Here is a 15,519-nt window from a genome sequence, read left to right as displayed (position 1 = left end):
TTTTTTTCTAAACAAGAAAGGAAGCTAAATCCTTTCCCACAACTTGGTTTTCCTTCTGTGATTTGCATCATCTTTCTTTCTGTTGTTTTCTGCTTGAGGTAAAACAAACAAACAATCAGCTTCCAATATCTCAAAGTATTTCTTCTGACACATGCCAACAGCAGAGTCCCCAGTAAGGACTTTAATGACATTCAGTGGGAAGAGGGGACATGATGCACTAATGTAACATAATCTCCATGGCTTCAATGGAATTTCACACAGCCAGAGATTTCAGAACAGTATTAAACAGAAGAAAAACTGCCACTATGTAAACGCAAAAATGGCACTGTGGAAGACTTACTGTACAAAAGGAATCAGTAGGTCAAAATCTCAAACCTAGCTAGAGCATTCAGGTCCAGCAAAAAGAATACAAACCCACAAACAGAATCACTTCATAAAGATCAAAGAACAAAACGGAGCAAGCTATATCTGTATTTCTCCATTTTGATACATCCCAAGCAGGCATTTCAGCCCCCAGATGTGGAAATAACATAAGCTGGAGTAGATTCCTGTAACTGTACTGAGTTGCAAGAGCTGGCCAAGTAACTTTGATGGAGTTTACCATGCCAGACTGACAGCTGTCCCAGGGGATTCTGCTCTTTTAAACAGGAAGAGGGACACGTTGCAATGGCAATATTCCATTATGTAAAGAGACGTGAAGCTAGATACAGGATAAACAGAGGAACGAGAAACCTGTCCTCCAGTATAGGGAAGATGACACATTTCATTCTTTCTAACCTTGTCACTTTGTGTTTCTTTTCTTAGTAATCTGTAAAGGTCTTTCAACCCTAAGTGTTAGAATTCTACTACCCACCAGAAATTCAGAAAACTCATTTAATATGTATTGCTTACAGGAACCTTATATTAACTTTTAAATCCCATTTACCTGTAGCTGTCATCTTCTGAATCTGAAGCAGATACTTCACTGCTACCATTACTTTCCTCTGTCACACCACCAGCACTAAGTTCCGCTATAATTTTCTTTACATCTGTATCAAATACTTTCTCATAAAGCAACTCATACAGTAGAGCTGGGGAAGAGGAGGAGATAGTGGAAGGGCAAAATCAATTACAAGGCAAATGAGATTTTATACTACCATTACTGATGCATTTCAAATTTCTTCAATGAAAGCAAGCAAGCATTCTGATGCCTTAAACTGTGAAGGCAGAACCAGCTGCAGCTACTATGGGTATACATACTAAAAATTAGGTCAAATTTGCCCTCTGCCCTGTAACTCTGCACATAAGCAGAGTTTCCATGAAGAATTAGAATCCTTGTAGAGACTGTCACAGTGACCCATCAAACCTGATTAGGGCCTTTGGGCATTCTGCAATCTACTAAAGAAAACAATAATCCATGAAGACAGTTATTTTTTCCACATGCAACCCCTGTAATTTCTGTGACAAGTTACATATGCAAGGATAATTCTAACACAATTAGTTTGCTAACATAGTCTGAAATACAAAATCAACATGAGAATGTTGACCAGACAAAATGCAACAGATCATAAATTAGTACACCAACATTTTCTCTTTACATCAGACCACCCAGATTCAAAGAGGCAGGTAAATATTCTCCTCTTGTCATATAATCTGCTTTGTCAAGAATAAGGACACAGGAAGAATTCGTGCTCTTGCAAAACCATACAGTCACTGACAATTCAAATGGAAAATTAAGCTACTAAAAAAATTACTACAATGAGCTTTCATACAGTGCTTTTCCTGAAACCTAAGAGTTATCATTTTAAGATTTTGGTAAAAATACATGCTTTTAGCTAACCAACATAATACTTACACTGGCACAGAGCAGCCTTTTCTGAATACTCTATGGGATAAACAATATCATAGTGGTTTCCATTTGAGAAGCACAGCAATACCTATTAAAAAAACACAGGTATTTTAGGGTTTGCATCTCACTTGACTTTTCATATTAGCACTACCTTTTAAATTCAACTTTATGTACCAACACACACATATCCTTTAAACCAAAAAAGATTTGTCCAAAAGTCAAAAAAACTTTAAGACAGAGGTAGCTATGTGAGTTAGCACTTGTAAATTGCTTTCTTACAGAATTTTAATTACTAGGAAGATATACCCCAAATATCCATTTAAAAATAAGTGCTACATGTATCAACAGAAGCCTTAAATATGTACAAAAAGAAATTGTTAAAATTGTCAGAACATTTCATAGTGTTGAATAATAAAACTCATAAAACTATTTGCTGTTTATATAGTCTTAATTCAGCCTTTCACAATAGCCATCATTAATTTTTTTTACCTTATCAGAAAAGCCATTTTCAGTTACATGTGAAGGAGAAGCATTTGGTTCCCGGTATATTATGAAATCTTTCCTGAGGACAAAAAAATAGCAGTTAAGAATTAATTTAAAAATTAGTATCAATAAAAAAAATGAAATATTCAAATCAAGTTCAAGGAACACACATAACCACAGGAAACACCTACTGGAAAAGAATACTGAAGAAGATGAATACAACTATCACTGATCAAAAAAAGGCTTTTATGGAAGAATATTCTAGAATAAGAGGTGCTATTACAATGTGGACAGAGCCAATGACAAGTAAAGCAGATTTCCAGACACTGCTTTTTGGAGCAATGTCTAAAAAGATGATGGCTCCCCAGTGCTGGAGAAATTCACTTCACTTTTTGCTATTTGGAAGCCAACCAGAAAAAAAGAGGAGGTTGGTTTTATGAACAGAGACAGGAAACAGTGACCACAGCAATTGCTTAGGCTAAATCTGTTAGCAGACTGATTACATGCACATGACAACCCTCTTGGGCCAGCTAACAGAGCAGTCTATGTCTGCGCTCAGAAAATCTTCTCACCTAACAAACCAAGTTCTTAGGCTCAGAAGGATCCACACAATGTTTCTGCTCCCAAACAGACCACCAGCAGGCATTGCCTGAGGATCATATATTGTAACCAACAAGCACCTCTGCAAATCACGCCCTCTGTGTCTTTTTTTCATGCATTTTAAAAAACGTACTATGCTTAAAAAAAGACATTCAGAGGCTCAGTTTCCCTTTTTTAGGGGCTAAGGACTCCACTGAAGTGTGAAGTCTAACACCATTCTGTGTTTGTTAGACTCAAGTTGCTGGATTTGAAGTGTCTCTTCAACTGCTCTCAACAGTAGAGGAAGAAACTTTTTGGGAAACTTGGGCTGAATCAGCAGATAGCATGCCACTGCTGTGTTGGCAGACATTTACCATCAAGGGTGAAAGTCTAGTACAGTCTTTAAACCAGGCTTAGAAAATTCTTATCACTGCAAAGAAAGTTTGGGTATCTCATTACATTTAAAAGGATCGAAAATATCAAAAATGAAGAGTTAAGCTACTACAGTTAAGCAAATTTAGAATTTACATTCCACACTTACAATTCTCTTTTTTGGCTTGTTATATTAAAAAGCATAAAAAGCTGAACTGGATATAAAGTGACACATACGGGAAAACCCACAACTGATACTGACATGACACGCTGTTTGATTTTCTACTTTCTAAAAACTGAAACAATTGTTTGCTACTTTTTTCTTTTTTGCTATAATCAGTCTCTGTCGTGATCTTAATTATTTTCTCTCTCCTTCACCCATAAATCCTCCCCATGAATTCTTTGCTCAGCAACCAATCACTTCCTTGAACTTCTTCCTTGCTCACACAAGCAAACGCTTTACTAGTCTTGCAAAACGGTGAAATACACTCAGAGATGCTTTTTTTGGATTAAAAAAATCCACAAGATTCTACAACAACTCGGAAAAAGCAATTCTGAGAAGAAAAGAATTTCATAGCTCAGAGACCCACCCGCTTCAGGGCAGCAAGAAAAATTTAATAGATAACCAAATTACACCCGTGATAGATCTGAGGAGTAAAAATGACACAAAACTATTCGTACTGCATTTCTACCCTATGCTTTAAGTCTGAAACTCTCTCATTTCTCTGCTTGACACAGAACAGTAAATTCATACTTCCGCTCTCCCTCAGTCTGCCAGCCTGCAGGAAGAGAAGCAACTATGTCTCCAGCACCATTCCTACTTTTCCAGATCCTCAAAATTGCCTTTTTAATAAAAGCCAGTCTTCCCAAAACAAGTATGGCAGTAGCAATTCTTGCATGTCCGACTCTGCAGCAAAATACTGCCTATAGTTGCAACTATGCCACAATCCTCATGCTTCCAACAGAAATTTTAAAAATGCTATGATCAACCAGAATTTGTCTCTCTATTCATTTAACAGCTGTGGTCCTCGATACCAACATATCACAGCTTCAAAATCAACTGGTTCTATTTCATGACAATACATTTCTCATGACCAGAAATAGAACAAACAGAAGATCACAAACACCCAGGTCCAATGTAAGCAAACATGCAATTTTATTGACTTGAGTTACATCCCTCTTCACCCTGGCTCAATCTAACCATCAGACCTTCTTTCTAAGCCTCTTGAGCCAAACTTTACTCTCCCACCCATGCAGCACATGCAACTCTGAACTGTCCATTAACAAAATGCCAAGATAGTTTCATGCAATTTCCCATCCTTAGCACTCATCTAAGTACCTGAAATATTTTACTAGTTGCTTTCCTCCATCAACTGTCTCATCAAGAGTCAAAGCATAAAAAGTCATTAATTTACAGTAAGCATTTTGAAATACTGAATTCTTCAACAGGTTCACAAACAGCAGAAAGAGAAGATGCTGTACATTGCTCATTCCCTTGCACAGTATATAGACTGTATATATAGTATATAGCTATAAATATTCAGCATATTGTTTCATACTACTTTGTAGAAAGATTAATATAGAGGTTTACATTTAATAAAAAACACATCAACAAAACTGCTCATCACCAAGGAGTGTTTCTATGCACAAATAACAAAACATTTCTGAAGCATAGCTCAAGCTATGGTACTTGACAAACTCGTACTATTCCGTCCATACTGATAGTGGAAAAATTAATGTTTATACAGAAAAGAGACTAAGCAGTACACCAGGTAATCTTACATATATATACCTGGTACACAGAACTTCATAGCAGGGGAGTGGCTTTCTAGCATGCAGTCTACAATACTCATACCACTTTCAAGCTACATCAGAGCATTTGTACAAAGGTAATAAAGAAACAAGTACAGCCCCCAACTTAGCAATACTGTTAATATTAAAGCCTTGTTGAGAAACAGGAAGAAATGCAATTTTAATAGAAACATTAGGATATGAAAATTAACAAGACACAAACTATATCACTCTACCCACAATCAGTTGTGCAGGTGAGATGCATGACATTATTGCAAACCTGGATTCAAACCCCCAATTAAATGCCATTTTCAAAGCTCACTTTTCTATTTATTACCTTGAGAGCCATGATTTTCAAAGCATATTTGTAACTTTCTGGAGAGCTACAGTATAACACACAATTACATCTTTGTTACTCCAACTGACTCCCTAACAAAACAACTGATCTCAATAAAACATATTTAAAAGTTTCCTTACTTGTACATAAGAGAAAGGGCACTTATTTCTACTTGTCCAACCCATTCCTATATTGAAAGAAAAAAGAATAAAATTATCTTCAAACACACAATTATTAAACACAGTTATTATACTTCCTCATGTGTAAGCCAAGAGATGCAAGAAATTACTGTCAAAAAACAAATATATCAATACGAAGTCTGAAGTTCAGCTGAGACACTTTGATTGTATGTTTTTGTTAATAATAATTATTCCAGTAAGGCAGTTAAGGGGTACAAGCTAGAAGGACATTTCCCCAAACTAGTAATGAATCTATCTGTATGAAAACTGAGAGAACTAAAAATCAATCACAAATTCAAATCTGTCATTAAAGAGCATGATTTTGAAGGGTGATAGAGTTGGGTTGGGGTATTTTTCTGTTAAACAACCAGCAGTCTAGCTTTTCAAAACTGATTTTTGAAAAAAAGCGAGTGTCAGATTTACCAAGTGGGTTTAAAAATGTTACTCTCCCCATTCAAAACTGTCTGGGTTTGTGGCCTTGAGCTGTAGTTGGGCAGGAAAAAGAACCCTGAGGCTTAACTCCCCTGCCTAAAACACAGATAACTTCCATACAAATATTTTGACACCATCTTGTGAACTGCTCCAACAAAGTAGACAGTCCACTTCCAAATAGCCAAAATAAACTTGTGATAGCTGCATTTCTCAGATAAGCAGCTATGTATCAACACCTGAAGAAAGACCAAGTCTGTCCTTCAAAATTGTTAATCAGTGAAGTGTCAGTAATGCCATAACCCAGACTCAAATCATAAAAAAGTAAAAGCTGTTTCTTCCATTACCAGCCAAAGCAATGTCCTGTGCTCCAGTATGATGGGACCAGACCTTTTTTCTCTCTTTTTGTTGTTGTTGTTGTTGTTCTTACTATATTAAAAAATACTGAAATTGAGTTTGGGGCAGGATTTTGTAGCATTTTTTTTTTTTTTTTAAATTCTCATGACAATTTTCAAATACCGACTAACTTAATACTAACTGCTCTGACCATGTGAAAAAGCTACTGTCTGGTTTATTTTTCCAAAGGATTTCTTTTAAACATTAGTGAACATGTATGAGAAAGAACTTTTCCACAAAGGCAGTGCAGTGCTGTAAACTATTCATATTAGCACAGTTTAGGGCAGAATAAGTTCTACTGGGAAACGGCATGGTTTACCATTTAGCAATGCATGTTAACTCAACATCTGACTAACAGAGCTTTGCAGTTAAAAATCCTGGAATGAACAGACAGAAGCAGAGTAGGCCAAACACCCACTTTTTCCCTCCTTACACCATACATTTTGAAAACTGAAAAAGAGAACCATCCGGTTAGCCATTCTAACTAGAGATGCTATAGAAATGGGGGGGGGGGGGGAGAAGTCATGTAAAATTTAATAAAATTTATGTATGACTGCTTAAAAAAATTAAAAGATTTTGCAATGTTTTACTAGATAATTCTTTTTCTTTTTTCCCCATCCCCTCAGCTTACACAAATTAACTCCTTAATAAAAATACTAACATTAAATTGGTGGAGAGAAGGGGAATAATAATTTTGTTTCAAATAAGTATCTTCAAAAAAGCCTGTGGCTAGTGTTCATAATATCCCTTACGTAAGTAACTCTCTTTTCATCATGGAAACTTTCAGCCTTTATTCAAGGCTGCCTTCAAGAAAAAACTAGCTATACTATGTTTCTTGATGTTTTGCAGAAACTAGAAACACCTGGGTACAATCCAAGGACTAACAGGTTTAAATCCAGACCAAAAAAAAAAATCCCCAAATAATTTTACATTAGAGAGTACACTGATAAAAACATATGTTCACATAATTCAAAAACCTCTTAAATTCAGTCAAAGCATTTGTGAGAGAAAAAAAATGCAATTATCCATCAACTTCAATACAGTACTGCTTTTTATTATAAGTCAAGTTTAACATACCTGTGGATTTTCCAAACATTTTAAATAGTCTTCAAATGGCCCCTCTATGAACTGTATTTAAAAAAAAAAAAAAAAAAGGAAAAATAAAAAAGAAATAATTCGGTTTTATTAGAATAGTGTACGCAATCCCCAGTGTGTGACCCATTCTACCAATGGGAATGTTCCACTAGAAATTTAAGACTACCCTGCTCCCAAAGGGCTTACAATCTAAGTATAAAGTGATGTAAAGATAAGGGAATAAAGGTCAGCATTCCAGAAAATAACCACATAAATAGCCTCTGGAGTCATCATAAAATCCAAAAAAAAAAAAAAAAAAACTTCGAACACCAACAATAAGAAATCCAGCAGCCAAAGGGGGAAATCTGAAAGAAAGCAAAGATGCTGCAAAAGTAGGTGTTTATGGGAAATTCAACCCAAGCATGCAAAACATCACTGGAGAGAGTACGTGTGGGCTTATTCAAGTATCTTGTTAAAAGAAATAGGCAACAATGGACAATCACAAACAAAAGTCACATTTCTGTAATACCCAAGCAGCAATAAGATATAGTATAGGCAAATCAGAAAGTATTTTAGCTTCATTTCTATATCACTTCAAAAAAACTGCTTTTACTATCAGTGAAATGATGCGAACAAAATGGGCTACCCTGTAAGCACCAGACTAAGAAAGTAACTCTTCAGCTGCACTCTTTAACATGCACATTTGTTAAGACCAGAGAAAGATTCTGCAGTAACAGACATGAGACTCCATTTTTAAAAAATTATATTTAGACACAATCTAATTGCTATTTAGACAATCTGCAGATTGTATCTAAAGTAGTAATTCCTATTATGAACTTAAGCTACAAGCTGTACAGCCTTTCTACCCACAGTGATTACAAAACAAGGTAATGAAGAAAACTGATTGAAGTAGTTGAGATTGAAAGTCCTGCTATAGCCATTTTGCACCTGGCTGGACAGTGCTGTTCATGAAAAGAATCAAAAAGTCTAGCCAAACATTTTAATTTAGACAGACGCAATCAGGTATGAATTTAAAAGGTGAATTAGTAAAACATGATCACACACAGCAGGATTTTTGGTGTATCAAAATTAAACGACCTAGAGATAACACACAGCAGAAGAAAGAAAGGGCACCAGAAAGTTCTCATAAGAAACTGAAGAGCTTAAAAAAAAAAAAAAAAAAAAAAAAAAAAAAAAAAAAAAAGCATGAAAGTAAAACAGCGGCAATCAAAGATAACACCTCAAGAAAGGATGAGGATAAAAATGAAGACCGTTTCAGTCACCTGAAGCTTTGATTATAGCAGCATCAATGGAATGAGACATAAATCCAGGCTGCAACGGTTACAATAGACAGAAGAGGAACTTCACGGAGTTCTACATGTTAATAGAACACAGCTACTAAGAAGGCAGATGAGTAAATAGTTGAACTAAGAGATTAGGTTGGTTACGCATTGTTTGTTTGTATGTTTGGGGTTTTTTTTGTTTTAAGAGAGTTACCTTGTTAACAATGCTATGTTACAGACTAAAAACACAAAGCGTAGTAAGAGACATGGGGAGCAAAGGAGATCAGTAGAGCTGAAGTGAGATACCTGAGGGTCTAGGAACACCAGGAAATGAGAACAGATATGAAACCTTGTACATAAAACACCTATTTTGAAAACTGACAAGAAGCTTAAGAGAGACTTTTCAGAAGAACAGCAAAGAGAGGAAACAACACATGTTTAGAGTCAAGAATGTTCAAGTTATTTCCAAAAAGTAGATATTGGAGTAAGTGAAGTAATTCTGGTAAGAAAGGGATTAAAAAGTCAGCAGTGAAAAAATAAGTAAGACGGGAGACAGCTCTAAGAGTTGGTTAAACCCTCAGATGGACAGGAAACAAACAGTCCTGGCAAATGGAAACAGTCAAGTCAGCACTGCATTCTCCCAGGGAGACTCACTGTATTTCATGTCATTCACTCTTGACAACTTCCACACTAACAGTGATCAGCCACATTCGAGCATAGGGCACTTTGAAATTACAGAATACATACACACTTATTCCTGCCTTCCTTCTCTTCCCTTAAGGTGCTAGTGAGCACCTAAACCAGCCTTTTTATTTTGGGTCCAAATAAATTTGGAACAGGAAACAAAAGCTGAAAAATAACCCTCTAGTAACAAATGCTTACACATACTCCTGTTTTGGCTATCTCTGAAGTTTGTTAAACAAGATATACACTAAAACACATACAAACAAACAGGAACACCATTATTTATTATTGTTCTTTTAAAAGGAATGAAAAATAGGATTTTATAACATTAACACTGATAACATTGGTCAAATATAGCTCAACGTCAAAATATTTTATTCCGTGGTTGATGAAGAATTTGTGCATGTTTAGAAAAATAACACCACAGTGGTAATGCATAATAGATTGTAGACCCTGAAAGAAGTTTCACTCTTCTCATCAGTCAATCCCTTATATATTGTAAAAGCAATTAAATAGCACAATAGGAGCATTTTATGACCTTTGTTAAAATAGGCATTATACTAAAATAAAATCCAGATTTTGGTAGCTTCATTACAGACTATTACAGTTTAATTTTAAGTTTGTTTTGTTATTTAATGATCATTAAAAACAACTCTTCCCACCCCACATGACTCCAGCTCAAGCAGCACACAAGTCTTCCTGCAGGTTTATGAAAATGAGTTACTACCACACATGTGCCAATTATTTTAAAGAGCACTCACTTTAAAAAGCATCAACTGGCATATAGCTGTGATGAATACTGTCACAAACAGCAAAATGTGCTTTAGAAAAGTGGAAGGAATAAAGCAACTTGTTTTTAATTGCTCACGAATAAAACAAAAATACTTACTGCTTCAAATTTCTCCCTATTTTTCCGAAGATAGTCTACACAAGCCATCCTAACATCAATATGCCGAGACTGAGAGTGTAACACCTACAAAGGGAGAAAGAGAAGAAAGTGACATTGGTTCTTAGGAGTTTTTATGAGAGGTCACAAATAATTAATGACTGTTGTTTAAATACAGGCTTGGAAATATTCTAATTTTAAGAACATTTAAATACACACTCATTCAGTAACACCTTTATGCAGGTGAAACCTCAGTTACTTAATCAAAAATTAAGTAACTGCAGATTTACTAAATTCAGACATTCAATTTTACAATGATTTACTGAGCAAAATGAATAGCATTTGTTGTTATTCTTTAACCACCTCTTTTGTAAAGGACTTTGAAGAAGTTACTGCACAAGTGAATGAGGAAATTGACTATCAACATGCATTTGTTCAAATGAAATCCAACCAAATCTAAGAGACTGCAGCATTACTTTCTCTTGACTTTAAGAAGTGTATGTCTGTCGCCTGAACACTGATTTGGAAGCCAGGAATTCAGATCCAAATATGACACCTGCATTTTACCTCCTGTTCAAACTTCTACTGGAAAAAAACATTACTTTCATCAGTTATCTCCAACCTCACTTTTTCTGTACCCTCACTACAACGTAAGGAAATTACAGACAATCCAAGCTGCAGCCTCCCTTGCAATCCTTACACACCACCTTTAATTTAAAACACCTCCAAATTTAGACCAGTGCAGTTTCTCCTGCATGAAGAGTACAGAGATTAGGCCAAGTTTGTGGATAAACACCTAATAACTTTGAATTAAAGGCCTTCCCTTCGATAAAATACAAATGTGATGGTTTTAGTTGAAAAAAGTTCTATATACACTGTAGTGTGGGCAAAACCTTATATATATATATGTTAATTAAAAACACCAGAGTATAAATGTATATTCAACATTCCTCTGAAATAAAAAAATACCACCATTCACTTCAGCTCTATAGCTTTTCCTTCCTGAACACAGAAATTGAGAGGGGAATGTAATGTTTAAAAAGGAAAAAAAAAGTGAATTGTGTATAATTACCACAGGAATCTGGGCTCCCACAATCAGAAGCACCAGAGCTCCCACTGCTGTTTGTTTGTGTTTAAAACAAGATGACGCTGTCACTTTTTTTCTTTAATACTGAAATGGGGGAAGGGAATTTAACAGGAAGAACTGAAAATAAATTACTTTCTCTAATTTTATAACAAACTAATTAACAAATCTGAGAGCAAAGTTTTTCCTCTCTTTAAGCCAAATTCCGTTTCCTGAAGAGCCTCATGTGGAAGCAGTTGCACCCAAATGTAGAAATCTTACATTGAAAAAAGCTCTGAGGAGGCGGTGGAAGGCCAAGACAGGTAACAATTTCTTGATGACAGAAAACGGCTGTACACATAGAACTTCTCCCAAGTTGCAAGGCAGAAATTATTCATTCTCACACACACACACAGGCACACGACTGTGTCAACCTTAACCTATACTTGTCAGCATTTTAACACTAATTATCACCCACTAATGAGATCTACTTCCCATGCTTTCATGAGAGGTAGCTTTGTTTAGGTAGGCAGTTACCTGCTCGGCCACAGCCCTGAAAAGACAAGATCCATCCTTGGCAACTCTCTTTCTGTACAAGCCCTGAGATCGCAGGTAGCAGTCCATAGAAGTGTCCCCAGGGGTGTCCGCGCCGCCGCCTTGATGGCTCTGCTCCTCGCTGTCGGCTCTGCACGCCGCCTCCATGTTTACCGCTTCACCCTGTGGAGAATGGCTGCACCCCTCCTAGCCCCACATGGCAAGGGAAACCCACCGAGCAGCTCCGCGGCCGGGCAAAGGAAACAGCAGCGGCGGGGGCGGGGGGGAGCAGAGTACTGGCCCCCGGCACTCGAGGTAGCAGCAGCGATAAGAAAAGCAGCCGGTCTCACGTTATCAACTTGCATGTGGGAATCGCGGGGAGAAAGAGCCAAGTTTTACTTCGCAGCCTGGACTTCCAGCTCCATAAACCCCGCGGCTTCTATGCTCCTCCGGAGGGCCGGGCAGCAGCTCCCGGGCACCGCTCCGGCGGGATCGCCGTCCCGCTTCTCCCCGCTCAGGGCGGCGAGTCCCGGCCCGGGCGCGCAGCCGGCCTGCCGGGCGGAAAACAAAAGAGAAAGGACATGTGCTACCGCCGCCGGGGAGGGGAAAAGGGAAAAAAAGAGAAGCGTAACCTGGCGTTTATTTTCACTTTCAGCCCGGGCGCTTCTGGGAGCGGTAGTCCCGGAGGAGGGAGCGGCGGGATCCTCCCCCGGCAGGGCGGGAGCGGGGAACAGGGCTCATGTCAGCCAGCGGGAGCTTCTTAGCTTTACAACCAAACATAGTTATAAAACCCAGTCCACAGATAGGTCCGGGTTTAATTTGGTTATGCTTTTTTGTTTTGTTTTCCTCAACACATTAGACTGTAAGATTGCTTAACTCCATCCACTTGTAGGAAAGAAGATAGAACAAAAACTGGGACAGAAGAGGAGGCTTACTCAAAAGGAGATTAGAAAAAAAGCCGCAGCCATTAACTACTTTTAATACACTACTTTTTCTGTATACCACTCTTAGTGGTAAGAAGCAGTACACATTTTTATTAGAATTGCATGACTTAGCTTTAGTTTGGCACTGTAAACAGGCTTGACAAGATTTAGGTGCACAAGAAGTGTCAAAAAAAGAAGCTTCCCAAACTTGTAAGGCTTTCTCTTTTTTCTACTGTGGTGGTGCAACTTTCCTAGGAGAAAGAGCTATAAAGCTCTCAGTAGCAATAGTGATAAATAAAATGCTACCAGTTACTTTTTAGCTTAAATGAACAAATTTAGATGCAAGAGACAGAATGAATTAAACCTCTGATTTTTACTTTCAGCCAACATCAGCAAGAACAGGGAGAGCAGTGTCTTGCACTATGACTTGTGTATAGCAACAGCAGATTGAATAAGCTGAAGTAACAAACCTGGCTAAGCCTAGTGCTCAATCAGCTCTGCACTAGCAGTATCAAACCCTTGTCCCCCAACAGAAGCCCAGGTTCTCTAGAAAGGAGTTAGTCTACTGGAAACAAAAGCCCATTTCCAGGGTTCTCTGTAGGCAAGGAAAATAGAAACTGAAAGAAGTGAATGTAAAGACCTAACAGCATCTGAACCTCCAAGACACATGGAGCTGGTAAGGCAGCACGTGGACAGTTTAGACAAGGAACATGAGGTAAAAATACCAGTGAGGGGCTGGATGAAAAGCTCAGGCTTCTTACTAGAAGATGGGAAAGGTCATCTAACAAGACTGAACTATAAACAGTTGCTGCTTCTGACTCAGCTAACCATGCTCACTTCAGGAACTCAGACTAGTAAAACCCTGCATGGGAGAGGTGCTTCTTCTGCAGCTACAAGCTATTTGGCAATATGTTCCTGAGACTACCAAACTAGTGCCCAGTTACAGAGTTTCTTGAGAATATTCCATTTTTCCTCGCCCTATTTATCACAGCTAAAGACAGAACTATCCTCTGACACGGTCACAAGTCCATCTTCCCTCACATTTCAGCCTTTTTCTCATTGTGATTCTAAAGAATGGTTAGGGGAAGGCCAAATGCCTTTCACCAGATCTGTTAGACTCCAAAATGCCTGTACATACACACGAGGTCATCCGGTATCTGACAGAACGTGAATATACTTCTGACAAGTGAATACACTGAGAAAACTAACAAAGTCATACACTTGCCAGTTTCCTAAAAGCCTGCTCTTTAGCAGCTAAATCCTGAAGTCAATAAAGCAATGGTGACCCACAGATCTTCCCACGCCCCCCCCCCCCGATACTGCAAGCAGCAATCTGTTTCTATAAAACAGTGAAGGTCTCATTGAAGAGATCTAGCCTGTACACACCGAGTATCCAAGGCATTAAGAAACACATCCACCAAAAGACAACTGAAATCACTCAACCCTGTAATAAGTGCTCCATCAAGAACGGCCAAATTGTAACTCATGCGCTGTTACAGATGTTTTAATTAGCAAGTACCTCCACTAACACTTTCAACCAGCTCCTCTACCACAGCAGCTCCAGACACTAGTTCATCCTCCCCACTAACCTCTATTGCCCACACAAGCGCTTCTGCTGCACATACACTAAATCAGGTCAGGAAGCTGACTCAAGCTAAAAAGAAAGAAAGGGAAAAAAAAAAACCAAACAAACAAAAAACAACCCACAAACTCGATGTTTAAACCAAGATTATGTGGTGATTCAGTCTACGGCCTGCCTGTGCCAACACCTGGCCAGCCAAAGCTGGGGGGGGGGGAACAGAACCAGGGGGGGGAGAGAGCCGGGGGGAACCGCCTCTCCTCACCCAACTGCATCCTTGGCCGATGGAGACCCGCTTTCGCCCCGCTCCACGGCCGCCCTTTCTCGCTCCAGTTCAACAGAACCGTCCTCCCAGCCAGCAAACCCAGCATGGGCGACTCAGCACAGGCCGAGCACAGGCAGACGGGCAGGGCGGCGGTCCCCGGGCACGGGAGAGGCCGCCGGGGCCGTCCTCCCCGCCTGAAGGGCTGCGGCGGGGCCCGTACTCGCTGACTGGCACTTACCGGCGGAAGGACGGGCAGCCCCTTCCTCTTTTTCTCCTCCTCCGCCCCCCGCGCAACAGCTGCTGTGGTAGTAGCAGCAGCAGCAGCGGCGGCGGCGCCGCCCCCTCCTCGCCTCACAGCGGCCCCAGCGGTGGCGCAGGCACTTCAATCTCCCGCGGCGGCCTCTCTGCTCGCGTCGCTCCGCGATGATGCGGCCACTGCCAGCTCCAGCCCAGTCCCGGTCTCGCTCTCCCGGTTCGCTGCCTCTCATCACTGTCTGCCGCGCGCGTGAGGAAGGGAAGGAGGGAGAACGCGCTCGCACGGCCACCCCTCTCCCCGCTAGCCGTTGGTTTGTCCCGACGGCCACACCTGCCGCGGCTCGTACCATTTGCCCACAAGGGGAGGCAAAGAAGGGACCGGCCAAAATGGCAAGGTGCGGATGGAGGAAGCGGCGTTTAGAGCGGGGTTGTTTCTCTGAGTTTTGTCTTTCGGCAGCTTTAAGCAGCTGGATGGTGCTGAAGCAAGCGGCAGTCGGCTCGCGTCCTCACTCGCAGGGGCACGCAGTGGTACAGCCGGGGAATATCTTCCTTCCCTTCTAGCGAGCAGGTCCTAGTGCT

At 39.6% G+C, this 15,519-nt stretch overlaps 1 protein-coding gene across 11 annotated transcripts in view; it reads right to left on the bottom strand.

Moving 5' to 3' along the window:
* OTUD4 (OTU deubiquitinase 4) overlaps positions 1-15,210 on the bottom strand; it is a 33,258-nt gene extending 18,048 nt beyond the window's left edge. For 5 of the 11 annotated variants that reach the window (XM_061441389.1, XM_061441424.1, XM_061441414.1 and 2 more), the window contains exons 1-7: positions 11,922-12,710; positions 10,325-10,408; positions 7,472-7,522; positions 5,531-5,577; positions 2,318-2,390; positions 1,835-1,916; positions 926-1,070 (exon numbers count right to left, since the gene is read on the bottom strand). In XM_061441389.1, coding sequence (XP_061297373.1) covers positions 926-1,070; positions 1,835-1,916; positions 2,318-2,390; positions 5,531-5,577; positions 7,472-7,522; positions 10,325-10,408; positions 11,922-12,086 — 647 coding nt within the window. In that variant the 5' untranslated portion in view covers positions 12,087-12,710. Of the gene's footprint in view, positions 1-921; positions 1,071-1,834; positions 1,917-2,317; positions 2,391-5,530; positions 5,578-7,471; positions 7,523-10,324; positions 10,409-11,921; positions 12,716-14,923 lie in introns of those variants that run through there. The other 6 variants (XR_009741290.1, XM_061441483.1, XM_061441497.1 and 3 more) reach the window with 4 other exon arrangements.
* Positions 15,211-15,519: the final 309 nt, after the last annotated feature.

This window comes from Pezoporus flaviventris, unplaced genomic scaffold, assembly GCF_033815535.1.
Source record: "Pezoporus flaviventris isolate CSIRO_AGI_PZ_B2104156 unplaced genomic scaffold, CSIRO_AGI_Pfla_v1 ptg000002l, whole genome shotgun sequence".
In the NCBI taxonomy this organism is placed as follows: domain Eukaryota; kingdom Metazoa; phylum Chordata; class Aves; order Psittaciformes; family Psittacidae; genus Pezoporus; species Pezoporus flaviventris.
Note: the sequence above shows the minus strand (reverse complement) of the source record. Positions and strands in the feature narration are given on the sequence as shown.